This window comes from Pagrus pagrus, assembly GCF_965226575.1.
Source record: "Pagrus pagrus genome assembly, chromosome: 8".
Classification (NCBI taxonomy): domain Eukaryota; kingdom Metazoa; phylum Chordata; class Actinopteri; order Spariformes; family Sparidae; genus Pagrus; species Pagrus pagrus.
This window is the reverse complement of record NC_140192.1, coordinates 15,442,718-15,461,136: the sequence shown is the minus strand read 5'-3', so window position 1 is coordinate 15,461,136 and position 18,419 is coordinate 15,442,718. Positions and strand designations below refer to the sequence as shown.

Below are 18,419 nucleotides of genomic sequence, written 5' to 3'. Positions count from 1 at the left end.
AAACACTGTCAAGGTAACTGGACAGACCTACAAGAAAGGAAAAAGAAAATAAAGTAAAATAATATTGATAATAGATCATTAAAGGTGTTTGTGTATGTCTCCTCCAGTGCAAAATTAATGTCTATATTAATTTTAAAAAAAAAGTATAAACATTATCATAAAACGCAGTTTATTGAATCTGTTTTTATGATTTGGGATTTTAGTTCTGAGTGGTTCTGGAAAGCTAAATGCAAAAAATATATATATATAATCTCTCATACCTAAACAGGGTATGTAACACTCATTATCTACCTCAGTGCATCTACAGGTGTGTTTCACAATCAAACACTGCGTGCATTACGGCAGCAAGTAAGTACAGTATTTCATCATCCCAGCGAGTGACAGTGAGCACAGCAGTAGAGACCATCCCACTTCCTGTCTGAGCGGTAAATTCCCTTGACCGCTGTGACTTGTGTATAAAAGCTCTGCAGGTCGGCACAGGCAGGCAGAACAACACTGACAGAACAACTGCTGGGAAAACCAAACACACTAAGACAACTTCTGATCTGCTGACCTTCACAGGTAAACTGGCTTTCTTTTCTTGTCATATATTTTTTAACAGATTTTGTATTTGCTTTGCTTTGATACACTTTAATAAGGTACATTAGTTTATTGAATGTACTCTACTCTAGCCTTTGTAAATAATTTCATTCAAGGGAAATAAATAAAAATAAAAATAAAAAAGCCAATAAAAAGACAGGTGAACCTAGAAATCCAGCTGTCTTTCCCTAAACGTTTTCTGATTGAGTGACACTGGAGATTGCTGTCTGTCTTCCCGCAGATCTTTCTCAATTTAGAAAAAGAAAATGGAATCCGAGATGACATGCAACGTGAGCGAGATGTGGAGCCCCAAGAAGCCCAACGGGCTGGACTTGGAGATTACCCACCATCCCCTCACAATGAAGCGCGTGGTAAACCTGATCATCGCCATGGAGAGGTTAAAGGGCAACGTGTCGGAGTCACCACGGAGCACTGAGTTCACAGATGAAAACCTGCTCAACATGTTGCTGGAGAGCGCAGTAGAAGGTAACCACAAAAAAAGCTACTGAATCGATCTATATATGTAAAAACTAAATGCTCTCCTCCCTTGGGGACTGTTGGAAGTGACTTACTGACAGGGAGTGAACAGTTTGCTTTCAGATCTTGTTGGCTTATCTTCAGATAGGGAGTGTTTATCATTTTTTGTAACTGGAAACCAGTCCAGCTAACTGTAACACCTGTGATTTCTGCAGTGGGTCGTTAAAGATGTTGATAAACAGCACTAAATGATGTGTATGCATTCAAGACTCACTCGTGCAGGAAGAGACCAAGTCTGTGGCTGTAGTTGCAATTCCTGCTTGAAAGAAGATGATAATCATAGCAAACACACAACTGATAAGGTGTGCTTCTTTTGCCCTCAGAGCGAATTGTGTTCGAGCGCACTGCTACACCGGCTCAGTACAAATACAAGTTCCAGAACCTGTACAGCGTGATGGACAGCGAGCAGAGGCACTTAGTCCGAGTACCAAACAGCATGGAGCTCCACGCGGTGATGCTGCAGGGAGGCACTGGAAACTGTCAAGGTAATTTCATGTGACAGATCGGTTTTGAAAATCATTCTCTGTGTCATGGCAGATATTTTCATTGCGGGCTGACGGGTGTGATATTTTAGCTGAAGCTGTTTAAAGGTATTATTTTACAACATTCTTCCACACCAAAATGAAGTGTTGCCTCCAGTACTGAATTCTTTAAGTCTGGATCGAGGTAACAAGCCAAAAGCCTCAGAAAACACTACTTTAATCTTTAACTAAGTGCTATCATTTTATAAGCTTGTTAAATGCTTATTGTGTGTAAAAGCTTAGTTAGTACAGTAACTGCTGACAATACATGTAAAATAAAGGTAGTGGAGTAAGAGTTACAATGTTTCCCTTATAAATGTAGTGGAATAGAAGTATGAATTACTGAATGAAAAAAGAGGTACCTCAGATTTGTAAATAAGTACACCACTTGGCTAAGTGTACTTAGTTCCCTTTCATCCCTGCACTAGGTCCTGATTTGATGACTTGGATACAAATTTTCTAACCTCGAGTGCATCTGTTTGATCTTGCTTTAGCTCTGTTGCACAAATCCAAATGTTTCCTCAGCGAAATGCACATTTGTAGCATCTTTCTGAGATACTGTCTTACCTGTATCCTCTGTTCTCTCCTCAGTTCAACTGAACATGGCGACCTACCTGCCCCCTACACCCAGTGCTGAGGCCGTAACTGTGACTCTGTGCATCAAGGACACAAATCTTTACCTGTCTTGTCACAAGGAAGGTGACGAGCCAACCTTGCATCTGGAGGTAAAACTCTCACATAAATATTAAACTGAATCCCATGTGCCACATTTCTCGAAGTGAAACTGATTACCTTAACTACCTGTTAATTCACTTTTGATATGAGCTGTCAGGTGTGATAGTCAAACCTTCTGACATTTATATTTTCACACCTCAGGCGGTGGACGACAAAGACAGTCTGTTGAGCATCACCCCGGGCAGCGACATGGTGCGATTTCTCTTCTACAAACATGTCACCGGGCTGAACAACAGCACTCTTGTGTCTGTTCCCTACAACAGCTGGTACATCAGCACAGCAGAGGAAAACAACAAGCCGGTAGAAATGTGCCAGGAGACCACCAGACGCCACCGGATCTTCAAATTCCTGCAACCAAATCAGGAAGTGGACGGTGGAGAGTGTTAACTATGGTGCACTTCAGATATTCTTCATTTCAAAGTCAGGAACCAAGATGTATTTTGTTTTTAAAAAGCACCACCACTGATTGCTAAGACCACTTCTGCAAGTTTTACAGAGAGTCAATTTACTGTATGTACTAAGTACAGAAAGTGAAATGCTATTGTATTGACATAGTCAAGTATCACCACAAGGGGGCATTGTTGTGCTGTCTGGTGAACACCTTGTTTATTTATTTTGCTGAATGACAAAAAAAACTGTCATTGCTATTATCTATTAATGTATTTATCTATTTATGCATCATCTTAACATATTTATTTATTTGTTAATCTGCTTACTAACAATATTACTATCTAAAATGAAGTGAATCTTTAATAAAGCCATCTGACTTACAGTGTTTGGATTTGTGTTTTATATGCTCACTCAGGAGTTGGTAAATGACACAACTCAAACTTGGATAAATGACATCACACATTAGCTGTGCAGCTCAATTCTAAACTCAGTATCCTTAAACAGATTTTGGCCTGAAGACAGCGTCTGTCCCTGGCAAAATCCTTTAACTCACCAAGTGTTTGTCTCCTTCCACTATTGAGTTGTTGTAGTAACTGTGTCAAAAAAAGTCACCGCGACGGTCAGCCCTCCCGACCGAGACTTCAGTGAACTTTCCCCCAGAAAACAGCCTCCCTCCTAGGGAGTGGTAAGAGTCAGATAGCGTCCTGTTTACTGATGGCGATTATGTAATTATGTAATTTAGAGTGAAAAACATAGCTTTGTCACTTTCCAGGATGCATGGTGGGTCAGGATCTCAATCACAACACATTATAACAGCATCCATATGATTATAAACAGTCAGTGGGTACATGTTTAGATTAACAGGACACCGGGGGAAACACGATGAAAAAAACACACAGACGTCATCATCATGACGTGTACCGTCACACCTCTTTTGGATACCTGTTACCGGCTTGCTGTATGAACTAAAACACTGGTGCGGCTTTACGCCGGAGCTGCTTGGTCCTGTGTGAACAAACAATGGCGGAGAATTGGCGAACCTCCGCTGCAGAGATAATGCTGAGTCTCTGCGTGAAAAGGGCTGATGATTGAGCCTATGGCCCACTGATGAAAGCCCTTGCATTTGCTGTAATACCAAAGATGTACACTGGGTGTCAGCGGCGACTTTCCTTGAAAATATCACAAGCGGCACACACTTAGTGACTCGTTCACCCAGCAGTGGTTGGTCAGCCAGAGAAAATAAGTGGTTTGCATCATAATAACTGGAATAAGTTAGCCTAAAGTTAGACAATAAATAAGCATATACTAGGGTTGGGCTGATGGCTGACAGCCATGGACTACTAATCCCTAACCATCGTAACATCGTGCTTTAAAAGACTCCCCACCAGAGAGCACAATTAAGAGGCGTGTCCCCTCAAAGTTGACATAGGGCAAGAGTTGTTGTTGTTTGTGATATGTGGGGAGAGGAAATGAAAAGAAGCATGTTGTTGCTCAGTGCACTAACATTACATCCCCATGTTTAATTTCTTATTAAACTGGTTTGGCGAACCCAAAACACTCTTTACTTTAATTTTGTGGCAGCAGTGTTTCTTTTCCTGTGGGCCGCTGTTTCTCTCAGATGTGCCATTTTTATGCACAAGTGTCTTAGGTTAGCTTCTTAAGGTAGTCGACCAACATTGTTTTATGAATATGAGGCTGAACAAAGCTACGTTACGGACAAGTGGTGCAGAGATGAGGACACTTTTAAAAGGGAGCGTACCTATGTTCCCCGGGTCCTATGTTCCCCGATCGGGGAACCCTATCCCTAACCCTAACCCTAACAGCGGGGAACATAGGACCCTTTTTATATGTTCCCCGGTCACATACACAGCGAGGAACATAGGACCCTTTTGGTGAACAGCAGGGAACATGGGACCCTTTTTTTTTTAGAAAAAGGGTCCTATGTTCCCCGGTCACATACAAAGCGGGGAACATAGGGATGATCCCCTTTTAAACATGGCACAGGGATGTATCCTCTGAGAACAGCTTGTTTATTCAGTTACGGAAAAGATAAATATTTCTGAGTTTGTATTATTATCTCATTAATATTGTAAATAAGTAATTCTGAGTTCAGAATTATTCTCCAAAACTACATAGTGCCCCTTTAAAGGATCTCCATCACTATAGAAAAATCCAGTTACACTGCTATACTTCATAGGCATTTAGTTTACATAAGCATCAGTCTGCGTAATTATATAATTTTAGACATATTTTTTTAACTAACAGCTCGAGCAAAAGTTGATCTAATATACTTTAGCACTGGTGCATCCATAATACATGCCTGGCTGTACTTTTTGTTTACATTCACTGGTCCAATCAGCGCGGTGTCTTCGCGCATGCGTGCTGATTTTTCGAAATTTCAAATCATCCAATCAGAGGAGAGAAGGCGTCCACTCCCGGTAATTTCAAACCCGGATGCGCGAGCGCAGTTGTTATGAAGCCGTTAACGTATCGTTAACTTCCACAACAAGCTAAACTAGGCATTTGAGTGTTTTTATCACTATTCTGGATAAAGTCGAGCGAAGAAACTGATCTCTCATAAAGATGGAAGAAGGAGAGACCGTATCGATACCTTCCAGAAAAGGTTAGCGAGCTTGGGCAATTGCATAAAAGCTAGTTAGGTTATGCTAGCGTAGATGGTTGTTAGCTACAACCATGCTAACGCTAGTTATACGTTAGTAACAAAGAGGAGACATTTTTATGTTTAGCTAAATGAATAACGATATTGGTTTGGTAACTTAACTTCAAATCTGTGTTTGACGGACCACCGTGAAAAGGCTTTACCATAGTTTAACGTTAATTTAGTTACCTCAACGTAAACACTAGCTAGTTGGCGTTACAGTGCGAGTCTGGGCTCCCCTCTTCTGATGCTGCACTTGTATGATAAAGGATGAGAAATGAGGCGGAATAAACAATGCCGTGATACTACTTTACTGTCTGCTATGCCTGCTTACTTTTCCATTAGCCTCATTAATATTGTTAATTTGTGAATAAACACTACACGCCAGTGATGACAGTTACATCTTTAATGCGCTGCAAACAATGCATGAATTCAACACTCTCCACGTCCCGTTCAGTATCGCTATCTTGATGACATATAAGAAGGGGGTGTTTATTTATAGTTAAAAACATGCTCTTCTAGGCTTGAATTTAGTCCTGAATATTTGACAGGATTTTACATAAACAATCAATCAATCAATCAATCAATCAATAAATAACAAACAAACTTCATTTATATAGCACCTTTCAAACAAATTAAAATGCAATTCAAAGGGCTTTTCAAGTGATTGAAAAAACGTGGTATAAAAACAGGTTTAGAGACAAATCCACAACTTTTGCAATAAGATTAATTGTTAAAATATTAAAAGATAAGCAATACAAATAGAATATTGCCTGTAAAAGTTGATTTAAAAAGGTTTATAAATATAACATAAGAATTATAATAACAACGGTAAAATGTAAATAAAATATAAATTATAGTGAAATGAATATAGGGCTATGATACAGACAAAATAAATTAATATAAGTACATAAATTAAAACCATAAAAAAATATAATACACTACATAAAAGCCACACTGAACAGATATGTTTTTAGTTCATGTTTAAAAGTATGAATGAAAAGACAGGTTAGTAGGCGTTCCTCATGACAAAGGACGGCACTGGACACTGGAGATTATCCTGCTTGTCATTTTCTATATTAATTGTTGGGCCATAAACTGTACAAAATGCCAAGTGTCCTAAACTCAAGGATTTTTCCCCCGTCATTACACAAGTAAAAGCAGAAAACACACCTGATGAGGGTTCTCAGTCATCCAGGTCAAGGTAATTCAAAGTACTGTATTGCAGGCAACTGGACTTGTTTCAGTTTCTTGAATTTCACCTCTCATCCAAGAGGCTTCTTCATGCCTACCAACACGCTGAGACAGAAACTTGTCCATCCTATGGACAAAACACCCAGTCATAAACAGAGTAATGTAGTTTATGCTGTGTAAATGCAACCAGGACTGCACAGATTTGTACATTGGGGAGACAAAACAACCTCTCCATAAACGAATGGCGCAACACAGGAGGGCCAACTCCTCAGGTCAAGACTCTGCTGTCCACCCACATCTGAAGGAGAAAAATCCTTCCTTTGAGGACAACAATGTAAACATCTTGGCCAGAGAAAACAGATGGTTTGAAAACTCAGAGCTTACACGTGTCCTTAACAACTCGTAAAAACGTAAAAGCTTGCAACTCCCCTTCAGTTAGTTAGAACTGAAGAAGCTTCTTTGTTGAGAGATGAAACGTCTTCAAGAAACTGAAGTCCGTTTGCCTACGATACAGCACTTAGAATTCACATTTTCTAAAGCTGGACCCGGTACATTTTAGGTTTGAAATACTGATCAGTTGTCAAAGGTGCTGTAAATATTTTCTAGTCTATCAACTAGTCATTTAAGCTCTAGTACGTAGACACAAGAGTAAAATGTTTCACAAAACCTGCAGCCAGATGTCAGTATTTTTCTGTGGAAATCGTCTATGTACTATTCAGACATTTGAGAAGTCACCTACATCCACGAGGGGTGATATCGTGGATGATGGTGAAAGCAGAGAGTCATTTAAGATGACTCACCTGCTGCTGTTACAGTCAAATGAAAGTTAATATTCACTTTCTCTATTCTGTTCTTCTCAGTTCAGTAGACAATTGAACTGTTGACTGTTGGAGCTTATTTATTTATTTATTTTTCACTTAAATAAGCAGAACTGAACTGTAGTTCATGTGTTGCCTCTGATAAATAAACTATATTTGTAAATTGTGTTGTGATTTCTTAATCTGAAGTTAAACTAAAAATAGGATCCAAATCTTTTAATGTAATCTGCATTTATTTTTATGTATGCTGACACATTTATGAATATACAACTCATGGAACCAGTGCTACTAAATTTCTGTGTTATTTGCTGTCACAGAGTTACGTAAGCAGAAGCTGATGGAATACTTGGCAGCAAAAGGAAAGCTGAAACAGCCCAACCCAAAGTAAGAAAAAAAATTCCATGCATGATGATTAATGATGTTGTTCATTATATCCAGAGTAAATTAATACACTAAATTGTACTTCTCAGGCAATACATCCATGATGACTGTCGGGGTAAAAAGCCTGTGACGTCTGCACAAAAGGTTCGTAGGAACCATTATTTGGAGTAATTGAGCATTAGAAAAACAATTTTAAAACAATGACTTTTATTTGGTGTGATACTGATAGCTAGACTGGATTCCTCATACTTCACTTACTAACCAATACTAATGGTTGTTACTCAGAGCTCTGGAGCCAGGGTAGAAGTAGGTCACTATTTTTCCAATGCATGTTTTTGTTTTCGCAGGTTGGGCAGGGAAAAGAGAATGAGGCTCCAGCAGAGAGACGTCACTATGAAAGCACAAAAGCTCCAACTCTGACAGCTGGATCCTCAATTCCCCCTGCCAGAAGAGTATTTGGTATAAATAATAAAGTGAATGTTAAAAGCAGCGTATTGACTGGACAGCAGAATACCAGTCGTCCATCTGCAACCAGTGGTCAAGCACAGCCAAAACTTAACCCTGTGCTCACAAGAATGTACACTGTCAAGTCCTCTAAAGCCAACCAGAATACAGCCAGCCTTCTCAAAAAGCAGCCGAACACAGGAATACAATCTTCAGGCAGAGCCTCTTCAAATGCAGCTCGTACAGATGTGACAAAATCAAACAGCAGATTCAGTAGTACCTCAAGTGCTAACTGGACATGTCCAGTGAAAACACTCAGTGCCAGGATGAGTCTCGGCCCTATTGTTAAAACAAAAACGGGACTCATTCCTGCAGTGACCCAGCCAAGAAACAGTCAAAACTTAACACACACCTCTGCCACTGCAGGTGATACCACCACCACCACTTCTACTACTTCTGTTGCAAACAGGGTGCGATCCAGCACCTCTTCATCAGTCTTTGTTTCCAAGAGGTCTTCCGTGGCTCAGAGGAAAACGTTACCTACCACTGCTCAAAACAACCCTGTCAATGAGAGGACAACTGTTTCTTCGACCGCAAGAGCTGGGATTAAAGTTCAAGATCGGAACAAAACTAACTCTAAACTACTTTTGGGTAAACATTCTCAGCCATCTTGTAAGAGTCAACTGTCAAGTGGACTGAAATCAACATCCAGCTCCTCCAAGTGCACAGCAGCACCTATTAAGCCAGAGGAGAGAGTAAGGATGTCAAAAACTAATAAATCATCTGGGCAACCCATAGACAGGTCCACAAAGCAGAGATCTGAGGGTGAAGGACATAAAAATGGCCCACATTTCAATGTTGCCTCCCAAATGTCCTCGGGACCAGCGAGCAGGTGCATTTCCAGAATGGTCGGCGGGGTTAGGCCAGCTGCTGTGGCTGAGCTGGGAGGGAAAACCAAAACATGTAAAGACACAGGTGGCAAGAGGGGACATGGCTCAGCAAATGCCCCTCAACCACACACAGGTATAAAAAAAACAGGTGCTCCAGTGATGTCACAGACAGTGCCCCAGCCTACTAGGACTATCAGACTTACAGGCCAGGCCATGGACGTCAAGACGACAAAGGTCCCAGTCAGGGTCATTCCCCAGACCGAAGGAAAGAAAGTGACTGCTGCCCAGGAGGAAAGAATGTAAGTACAACTCGCACTAAATGTAAAGCATGAAACTTTGATACCACCACCACCTTTGAATCTTTACATTTCCAGCATCCATTTATATTTTTTAAGCAAAAAAAATCTAATAAAAGAAATGAAAGACAAGTATTTCATGCCAAGTTTTGATTAAAGTCAAAGACAAAGTGTAAAGACGGTGTATTATTCCCTGATAACATAATTAAATAGGGAGTTGAAAAAGTTGAAACATGTAGGATAGTTTGTCTAATCGAATGTCAGGGCATATACGGACTATACTTTCATGGTTTAATACCACTCGGGTATACCACAGGGACTGGTTTCACCCATAATCTACACCACAGTTTGTTGTGACAGATGGTTTCTGATGACAATACAGAAATGACAAACAGGAAATTCAGGTCATGTTTTACAGTAGTTCAGTTTAGCTTTCAGACCTACCTCAACTGAATGAGTTTATTTCACAATACTTATAAGTGTCCCCGTGCAGATGTCCCAATCAGTTTGTGCCCTGACCCAATCTGAGCTCATGATAATTAACATTTGGTTGATGGTGATTAAGATGCACACACATTAGTCTGGCCTATGAAGCTGGTGTAGCAGCAAATTAAAGCAAAACATGGCACTCAAAAATATTAGTGATCCATATCAATATTCAAAATGTTCACTTACAATATTTGAATCTTCTCTCACATCTTTGCATGTGTTTGCTAAAAAGCACAGTAAAAACAACTGTTAGAACTGTTAAGTAGAAACCAAGGGTTATTCACCCACAATACCATGGAAAGGGCGTCAACCCCCGTTTTTCATCCGATGACCAATGTCATTTATCTTCATTTCCTCCCATTTCCCGCATTTCTCTGCTGTGCTGTCCAATAAAGTAATAAAAAAAAAAAAGTAAAATAAATGTTAACATAAAACTACACCCTCTGCTCTATTATTTGGTATCAAGGAGAAAACTACAAGAATGGCGGGAAGCCAAGGGCATTTCTTACAAGCGTCCTTCAATGCCAGTGAAACCTCAGGTGAGGCGCACTGTTGCCGTACCCCAGCCATTCTGGGCCACCATGAAGGATGAAGATGAGGCCCACTCCCTTATTGCTGCTGTGGACAGATCCCTGGCTGATTGCATGAAATTGCTTGGCGAGGTATATGCCGTGGAATGTTGGTTTGTTTTTTAAGGCCTTTTGACTTGATGTCATTTCCCACTGGTTATTAAATTTTACTGAAGTCATTTGTTGGACATAGTTTGTAATTTGGACATCTTTTTTTATGGGGAGGTGTACCCAAAAAGAACATGTTTGTACAACATTGTTGGAATGAGACATGATAATCATTTAAGTAAGTCATTTCAAAATTGAGTGAAAACATTGCAATTTAGATCCTGGATCGTCAATGTGATTAAATAGATCATGATATTATTTTTTGGGCAGATCACCCACCGCTAACGTTGAAGGTGTGTCAGGTTTACATGTGGTTCAATCATTCTATAAACTTTCGTTCTAGCATACTGATATCCTTTCTTGCTGTCTATAAGTGTGTATGTATTGTCCCCACAGGGTTTCCCTCCAGAGCAGGTGAAGGAGGTTCTCTCAAGGCTGCCAGCAGTATCCCAGAAGTTTGCCAAATACTGGATCTGTCAGGCCCGCCTGATGGAGCAGGAGGGCAACCTGGATGTCCTGCCCATGTTTGAAGAGGCTGTTCGTGTTGTGTTGGAGGTAAGACATCTGTGATATTCAAACTTGAGACTTTTTTTTACATAAGAGGTTTGGAGTTTTCTTGTAAAGAAACAGCAGTTATATTAATATATGTATGTATTTATTTTTAAATATCTTAGATCTAGCATTGTTTACATGCATGATTAGTTGCTTGCAGTCTACTTCTCCCATGTCTTTGATGCTGATTGCTGCATATTTTGGTGTGTTAGTTGTCCAGTATTAAACCTCTGGGAGGAATGTGCAGTATGTCAATGCTTGGCTATGTATGTGTATGTGTATGTGCATGTGTGTCCACAAGCTAAACAAAATTGACACTCAGTCATAGAAAAAAAGCTCCATATTTCTACTTAAAGATGTTAAAATCCCCACCTTTTAATTAGAGGACTCAAGTTGATAGGGGGCTCTTGTGGGTACATTTACAAATCAGTGAGACCTGGCTTCAAGCAGTATCACATTTACAATTGCTTCGGTTTGATGAATTTTCAGGAAATGTACTATGATCTGTAGGGCTTTGCAAAAGGACAAGATGATGGGCATAAGTGAGCCGTCCGATGAATCACTTGGGCTGACATCGCGTGTCAGTTGAAAAATGAATTATCAGTAAAGGAATGACAAATATATACTTGAGGTTATTTGGAAACAGTGACGCCATGGAACTGGAAACTGTCCCGCTCAGTACGTGACTTTGGCCACAAGTATCAGCCAGTATATCTCTTTTAGGTTTTGTAAACTCTGAAATATTTATCTGCCTAATAAGTGTAGTATCAGACAGCCAATTCATTAATATGTCTGGTGTATTAGGCTACTGTTTGACATGTTGCAAGTCACTGATCATGAGAGTTTATTTCATTCACTGGCTGAGCCACAAACACTCCCATCTGCTTATTTTCTCCATAAACAGCGACTCAGTGTTATATTACATAAAAGAAAGGAGACTGTATCTATTTTGCCCATTCCTAATGTCATGATATACATTATATCACTATTACAGTATAAAATGTCCATTTTAGAGGACTTAATTTACATCACTAACCTGTGATACTCGGTTGCAAGGCTGTTCTGTACTTCAGAGGTTTGCTTTTTGTTAATAGACCACAGACATACTGTAAGAGGCAATAGGAACCCATCCCAGATTTTGTGTTCGTTAATGTGTGCGCACAATTATAGATTTGTGCATACGTGTGAATTTTTGGAGCATCATAGTGACAAAAAACGGCATCACTATATCCATATGTAGGATATGTAAAGATAGTAATATAATCTGAAAAAAAAATTTTGGTCATTGGTATCAACTACAGAAGTTTCATATAAGGACAAATTGCTGGTCAAATAAAAAATCAGACTTTTGTTATTTAAGCAGTTGATTTATAATAAGAGTGACAGCATCCAACAAAAACATCCAATGTAGCTGTAAGCCATGAGCAGTTCAAGCACCAATACCAGATGTCGCATTACCTCTCAGTGCCTGACAGCTCAGTCTTTATCATCAGTGAAAGGAAATGCCAGGAGTTTGACTGCAAAATGCCGGCCAGCTCTAATAGCTGACAGGGTCTCAATTTCATTGTGCCTCTGAGAGTCAGAGAGGAAACAAAACTTATCTGAGATGATCTTCTGCTGTGAGGAAAACATAGTTACTACAAGGGTTGAATTGACAAGATTGAATCTGTATGAGTGTATTAATATTTATATTTCCATTTATGGATATTGACTACTTGTGCTGTTAAATCTCAGTTAAATAATAAGCATTTTTGTTATTATCAGGAGGCATTCAATACTGGTATCGGTATCAGAACAACCCCTTTCACAAAAGTTGGCTCCATGATCTGTACAGCATACTAAATTGTCAATCCCTCAACCCTTGATTTGGATGATAGTCATGATGATGAATTAAGAAGAATATGCATCCATGAGGACATTGAGCATCTTCAAGTGTTGCCAAACAGAGCCTGAACCGCATGACATCTTTTCCACTATGAAGACCTGGAAAGAGGACAGACTATACAACAACAGACTATACGACAACTATTTATCTTTTCAATATAAGATTTCCAAGTTATGGACAATGGCCCGTTTCTGTGACGTTTCATCACTCTGCAGGAAATGTTTTATGAATAACTTCTCATATGTTAGAAGGTGTGTATTATCCAACCCAAAAAACGTCCTCCATTCTGCAGTATGAAACATGTAAACTGTTACAGTGACAGACAACACGTCTTTTATTATGGTGCAATCACAGCCCCATGGAGCAATACATACCCGAGGCCAATTTTCTTTTCGTGGGAGATCTTATCTTAACCTTGTGACATTTTCCTGTAAGTCACTGTCTCATAATGAAACAGTGACTTGGAAAATGTCACGAGGTTAAGGTTCTTTGCGGTTATGAATGTTTAAAAGTTCAGGATTTTCATTTGTATGTAAAAGAAGCTACATTTTAATGATCATTGAGCTATGCTGGTTGATATTGTCCCTGATAGCTTGATTTCCCAGACACACTCATAATAATAACTCTCTGTTTCTGCCCTTCTATTTCATTCTAGCCTGTGGACGAGCTGCGGACTGTGGTGTTCGAGATTCTGAAGAAAAAGGACGAGATCCAAGGTAGTAATCATGCATGTCTTGTTTGTAACCACAGTGGTACAGTGTACGAAGATATCATATACGGTGTTGCACACCTCAGTCACTCTTTGCTTTATACTGTATGCAGCTGATTATCATGGTCCTGTTCATGCAATAAATTGTGCTACATTTGTCTGCCCCTGTGCAGACATGGTAGCTATAAATTCAAAATTAAGATCTCACTTTTTGTGACATAAAACAACAAAAACACAATGGGAGAAATCTCTGTTTTATGTATTTTGGTTTCATGTTTGCATCTCTTTGTTTTAGCATTAGTTAGATGCGATACTGTTAGGTATTTGTCTCCAATCAAATCTTTACTCACAGTAATGGCAGCCCACATGCCTGAATTTGAAATGCCAAGTCAGTCTTTTCAGAATAAAACACAGTCAAACACACAAACCACTACCACATAGTGTTAAACTTGGCCAAATCTTTTTTCTTTCTGCAGAAGAAAGCATGAGGGCTGTCTTTATCTCTGTCTGAGGATGATGGATGAGAGACCCTGTTTTCCCATTTATAAGAAAAAGTATTGACTAGTTATTATAAATGCCTCTTAGTTTACCACATAATTCAGCATCATGAACTACAGCCTCCAAAACTGTGAATAAACAACTCTAAGGTTGAACATTACTGTTTTGATTTACAGCTGGCAGCTTTACTGTTTTGAGTCACCTTTAGTGCTCTGCTCAGTGTAGTTTTCAGTATAAAGCTCTAAAAAACAAATCTGCAAATGGCAGAAAGCCAAAGTTAGACACTGGCTGGTAAATATTGTTGAGCACTTTGCAGCTAAATACCCAAGAATTTATTCTCAGGTGTTGGAGACCAAGCCTAAAACAAGAGTGAATAAAGGACACCAAATGAATGCTAATGTTAATTGAAATCTGCAAGATTTGTAAATAAGCCACTGTTTGCTAACATGTTCACCAAAACTACTTTGTCAATGTTGTGTTTACAGCATGATGGCAAAAAAAAAATCAATTACTGCAGCTTTAAGGTTAATTGTATTTGTAATTTTTACCAGTCAAAATAAAATATAATGCATATTCATACAGTGTTTTTTTCCACATCATTTTAACTTTTTATGTTTTTGTCAGCGTCTGATGAAAATGGAAAAGAGGATGACCAGGTTTCAGCAGGTGAAAGCACTCCTGAGAGTATCAACAATCCACTGATGACTCCTAAACCTGTCAGAGCCCTCATTTGTGGGGAGCAAGGAGAGTCATCTGTAGTAAAGTACAAGATCACAGCAACCCCCGGGTATGTTTGAGTCATTTTTACAACTTCCAGCAATATATTTAATGTTTTTCATGCCAGCCAGTTTGTAAGAGTAAAACACATTTGTTAGTGATCCAGAGCTGAATGAAAAAAAAACTGGATACACCTGATAATCCCTTTAGTGTCATGTGAGTTTGACCGTGGGATCATTTGTGTTTATCCACCCTTAAAAAGCCAGATTACTGTACATTAACCATAAACTAGTGAGCAATGGCACCCCAACATTTTGTGTAGCTGGTACGCATTTTGACATTTTGTACAAAGTACACTGGTGTGCTTTGTCACTCTAAATTATGCAAAAAGCTTGTGGCGCTATGTGAATTTGACCAAATGTGCAGCAGTACTTGTGCCTAATAGGAAGAGGCAGCGGCAATATGCCAATAAGCCTGTAGCGTGCCAAAAACCAAAAGAAGAGGAGGAGCTCGACCAGTCATAGCGCCGGATTTGTTGTCATGCTTCAGTTGGAAATATTATAATCATTTCTGCAACATTATTTTGTAGAAAAATGTCCCCGAATCAAGCAAAGTGATGGCCCTGTAAAATTCAGATGGATTCTGATTGGCTGTCACTGTTCATCAAATTGCTCTGAAAGTGAGCCCAATAATATCGTTGGCCACTGTCGATGTTGTTATTGTTCTTGGTGTGGATGGCCCATAAATGCGTAATATAATTTCAAGAGACTGGCTGGGCTCTGCCAATCGACAGCAACATTCTTGAACCTGGTTTGTCTCATTCTCCCTCCTCATTCTGGCAGGCTGTAAAGACTAAAGGGAAACAGACTGGTGTGTGTGGGAAGAGTTAAGTTCAACGGGTCCTGGGGCGCGTCAGGAAAACATTTATTTATTCATTTATTTATATAGAGCAGCTCAAGATAGATAGGAAACAGGATGAGAGAGAGAGGGGGAGTGACACGCAGCAAAGAGCCCCAGGCCAGGACTCAAACCCGGGGCCGCTGCAGCGAGGCCAACGAACTGAGCTAAACGGCGCCCCAGGAAAACATTTATTTTAACGCCATTAGACATAGATTTATTATTGAGTTTATCCAGTGACTTTACTGTTGTAAATATTACTGTTGCTACTCTAGAAACAACATTTGTGGTTCACGTTACAGTACATAAACACCTGACAATGCAGGTCGTCTCTGTGGATCGCTGCTGCAGTCAGGTTGATAAACACGAGTAAAGATAATTCCACTGTTTAATTCCAAAAGTTAAAAAGTATCTACATTAAAAAAAACAAAGTTTAACCTACTTGTTTTTCTGGTGACCGCCAGAGACTGTACCAATGTTTAACCGACTAGACGACTAAGCACGCACAACCCAAGTAAAACGTGACAATGATGATGGGCAACTTGTTTTGTCAAGAAGAGCCTCTCAAGCCCCTCATAACAGTATAAGTGAATGACGCTTGTATACAGTCGTTCTGAGAGTCAACACATTAGTTCACATTAGTTCACATTAGTCCAGAGAGATGTTCCAGACATGACCCACACTGCTCACCAAAAATATGTTCTAGCTGGTGCGTGCATATCAACATGAGGAAGTTGTACTTTTTGTGCCGTTATATTTAATGATTGTTTAGGGAGTGATGGACATGTTAGTCACTTCCTTTTTAAAAACATGACATAATTAAGTAAGGCAGAGACTGAAATGGCCAGATATGTCTGTCCTGTGGAGAAGGTCCAAACACTGACCTGAACTAGCTGTGGTCACTAGGTCAGGTCATAATGACTAGAAAGTCATTATTTCTCAGAAGCTGGATAATTGAAAATTGTCATTGATTTTTTTCCCTTTATTTTCCTTCAGCGGCCTTTCAAGTCAACAGCAGGAACCGGCACGGGTCAACGGCCAGGAGGTTCGCTTCTTCACTCCAGTTAGACGCTCAGTGCGCATCAAGAGAGCCTCACTGCGATACCCTGTGTCCCTCCAGGACCATGATCTCTGCGTGGCCTCCTACAATGACCTGATCTCCGAGGAGGATAAAGAGAGAAGTGAAGAACAGAAGGATGGGGAAAACAGCCCATCTGCTATCAGCACGCCGATGTACATCTACAGAGAGAACGAAGCACTTAAAGACAAAGTGTTCGTCAAGCTAGTCTGCGATGAAGGCGTTTAGCTTTAGGTGCTTACGTCATCACCATGTAGTTAAGACAAAATTCAGATGTTCGGTCACTGGCAGGTGAACAAAGAACAATGTATTAGAATGTATATTTGTGGTTTGTCTTTGTAAGGATGGAACTTGACCGAGGTCATCAAATGTTTTATTATTAAGTTAGGTATTTCTCTCCCTTGCTTATGGAGAACTTAATGTTTTTATTCCTTTGCTGCCTGTATTATTTTATTCCTTTAAATAATGTGGTGTACATAGCAATGTAAAAATAAATGGCCGTTTGTAAATCTATATATATATACTGTACTTTTAATCTTTATCAGGCATAGGACTTTGTTTCCTGCACTAGGCTGCACATCTTTTATTTGTCAGTATTGGCTGTCAAGTCAAGTGTCTTATCAAACTGGTAATTTCAAACCATTGTGCTACAGAAAATACAAGGCTTATTTTGTAAGCATCTAACTGAAACTATGCATATTGCAATGTGCATGAAATCTCAGCAGAAGGGTTTTCGCCACACCTATAAATTGTGTGTGTCACTAAGTGGCAGAACGAGGGAAAAAAACAGAGTTGCATCAGTCAAAATCAGCTCCTGACAGTAACCCATTTAATCCGTCTTCTGACATCTTGCAGCTGTCACCACCTCTGTGTAAATTATCAGGCCATTCTGTCTAAGCTGCTAAAATATTCAGGACACCAGATCACAGTCAAGATTACGTTTAAATGTTCCTCATACCGACTCTGAACTGATTTCTTTAACTGCACTTACCTCACCGAAATGAAATGCAAAACAAATTTGACGCTCATGAAAGGTGCTCTGTGTAACGTCTTGCATTTTACATGTGTTAATCACGAATAAGTTAATAAGTGTTCAACGGATTGTAACGCAACGTGAAAAATGAGACCTTCCTCGACTCTCACGTTTGCCTATACAAGCCTGTGGACGATGTGTTTAAGTTATTTAACGCTGCTGGACTGTGGATTTCTTCGTGAAGAATATGGGTTGAGCTTTCCTTGACAGTCTAAAAAAATTTGACTTTACGCATGTTCTCGAGTGCCTTGTCTGAGAGAGTAGCTAACGCTAGTTTAGAAATACAGTAGTCGGCTTACGCAAACTAACGACCGATGTCCAGCACAGCACAGACGTTCCACAGAGCCCCATTAAACTGAAAAACCAAGTTCTACTTGCAGATGTTTTTTCATTAATTTGTTATTGTTTGAATTAGTGTGTTACGGGTCTCTTGATCTCAA

General features: G+C 39.6%; 2 protein-coding genes across 2 annotated transcripts; both read left to right on the top strand.

Annotated features, from left to right (window-relative positions):
• The first annotated feature begins 504 nt into the window (after positions 1-504).
• LOC311261533 (interleukin-1 beta-like) lies at positions 505-3,126 on the top strand. Its single transcript, XM_084360238.1, has 5 exons — positions 505-561; positions 821-1,065; positions 1,440-1,601; positions 2,229-2,362; positions 2,514-3,126. The coding sequence occupies exons 2-5, from the start codon at positions 846-848 to the stop codon at positions 2,757-2,759; spliced, it is 762 nt and encodes a 253-aa protein (XP_084216364.1). The 5' UTR covers positions 505-561; positions 821-845; the 3' UTR covers positions 2,760-3,126.
• A 2,080-nt stretch (positions 3,127-5,206) lies between these two features.
• ckap2l (cytoskeleton associated protein 2-like) lies at positions 5,207-17,459 on the top strand. The gene is made up of 9 exons (XM_084360366.1): positions 5,207-5,385; positions 7,751-7,817; positions 7,904-7,958; positions 8,162-9,447; positions 10,400-10,595; positions 11,007-11,165; positions 13,703-13,763; positions 14,879-15,041; positions 16,865-17,459. Exons 1-9 carry the CDS (start codon positions 5,346-5,348, stop codon positions 17,172-17,174), a joined length of 2,337 nt encoding a protein of 778 aa, XP_084216492.1. The 5' UTR covers positions 5,207-5,345; the 3' UTR covers positions 17,175-17,459.
• The last annotated feature ends 960 nt before the right edge of the window (positions 17,460-18,419 follow it).

Coding starts and splice junctions, on each gene's coding strand:
- LOC311261533 (XM_084360238.1), top strand. CDS start 846: ATGGAATCCGAGATGACATGCAACGTGAGCGAGATGTGGAGCCCCAAG. Junction 1,602..2,228: donor AGGCACTGGAAACTGTCAAG/GTAATTTCATGT, acceptor TTCTCTCCTCAG/TTCAACTGAACATGGCGACC. Junction 2,363..2,513: donor AGCCAACCTTGCATCTGGAG/GTAAAACTCTCA, acceptor TTCACACCTCAG/GCGGTGGACGACAAAGACAG.
- ckap2l (XM_084360366.1), top strand. CDS start 5,346: ATGGAAGAAGGAGAGACCGTATCGATACCTTCCAGAAAAG. Junction 7,818..7,903: donor CTGAAACAGCCCAACCCAAA/GTAAGAAAAAAA, acceptor TGTACTTCTCAG/GCAATACATCCATGATGACT. Junction 13,764..14,878: donor GAAAAAGGACGAGATCCAAG/GTAGTAATCATG, acceptor TGTTTTTGTCAG/CGTCTGATGAAAATGGAAAA.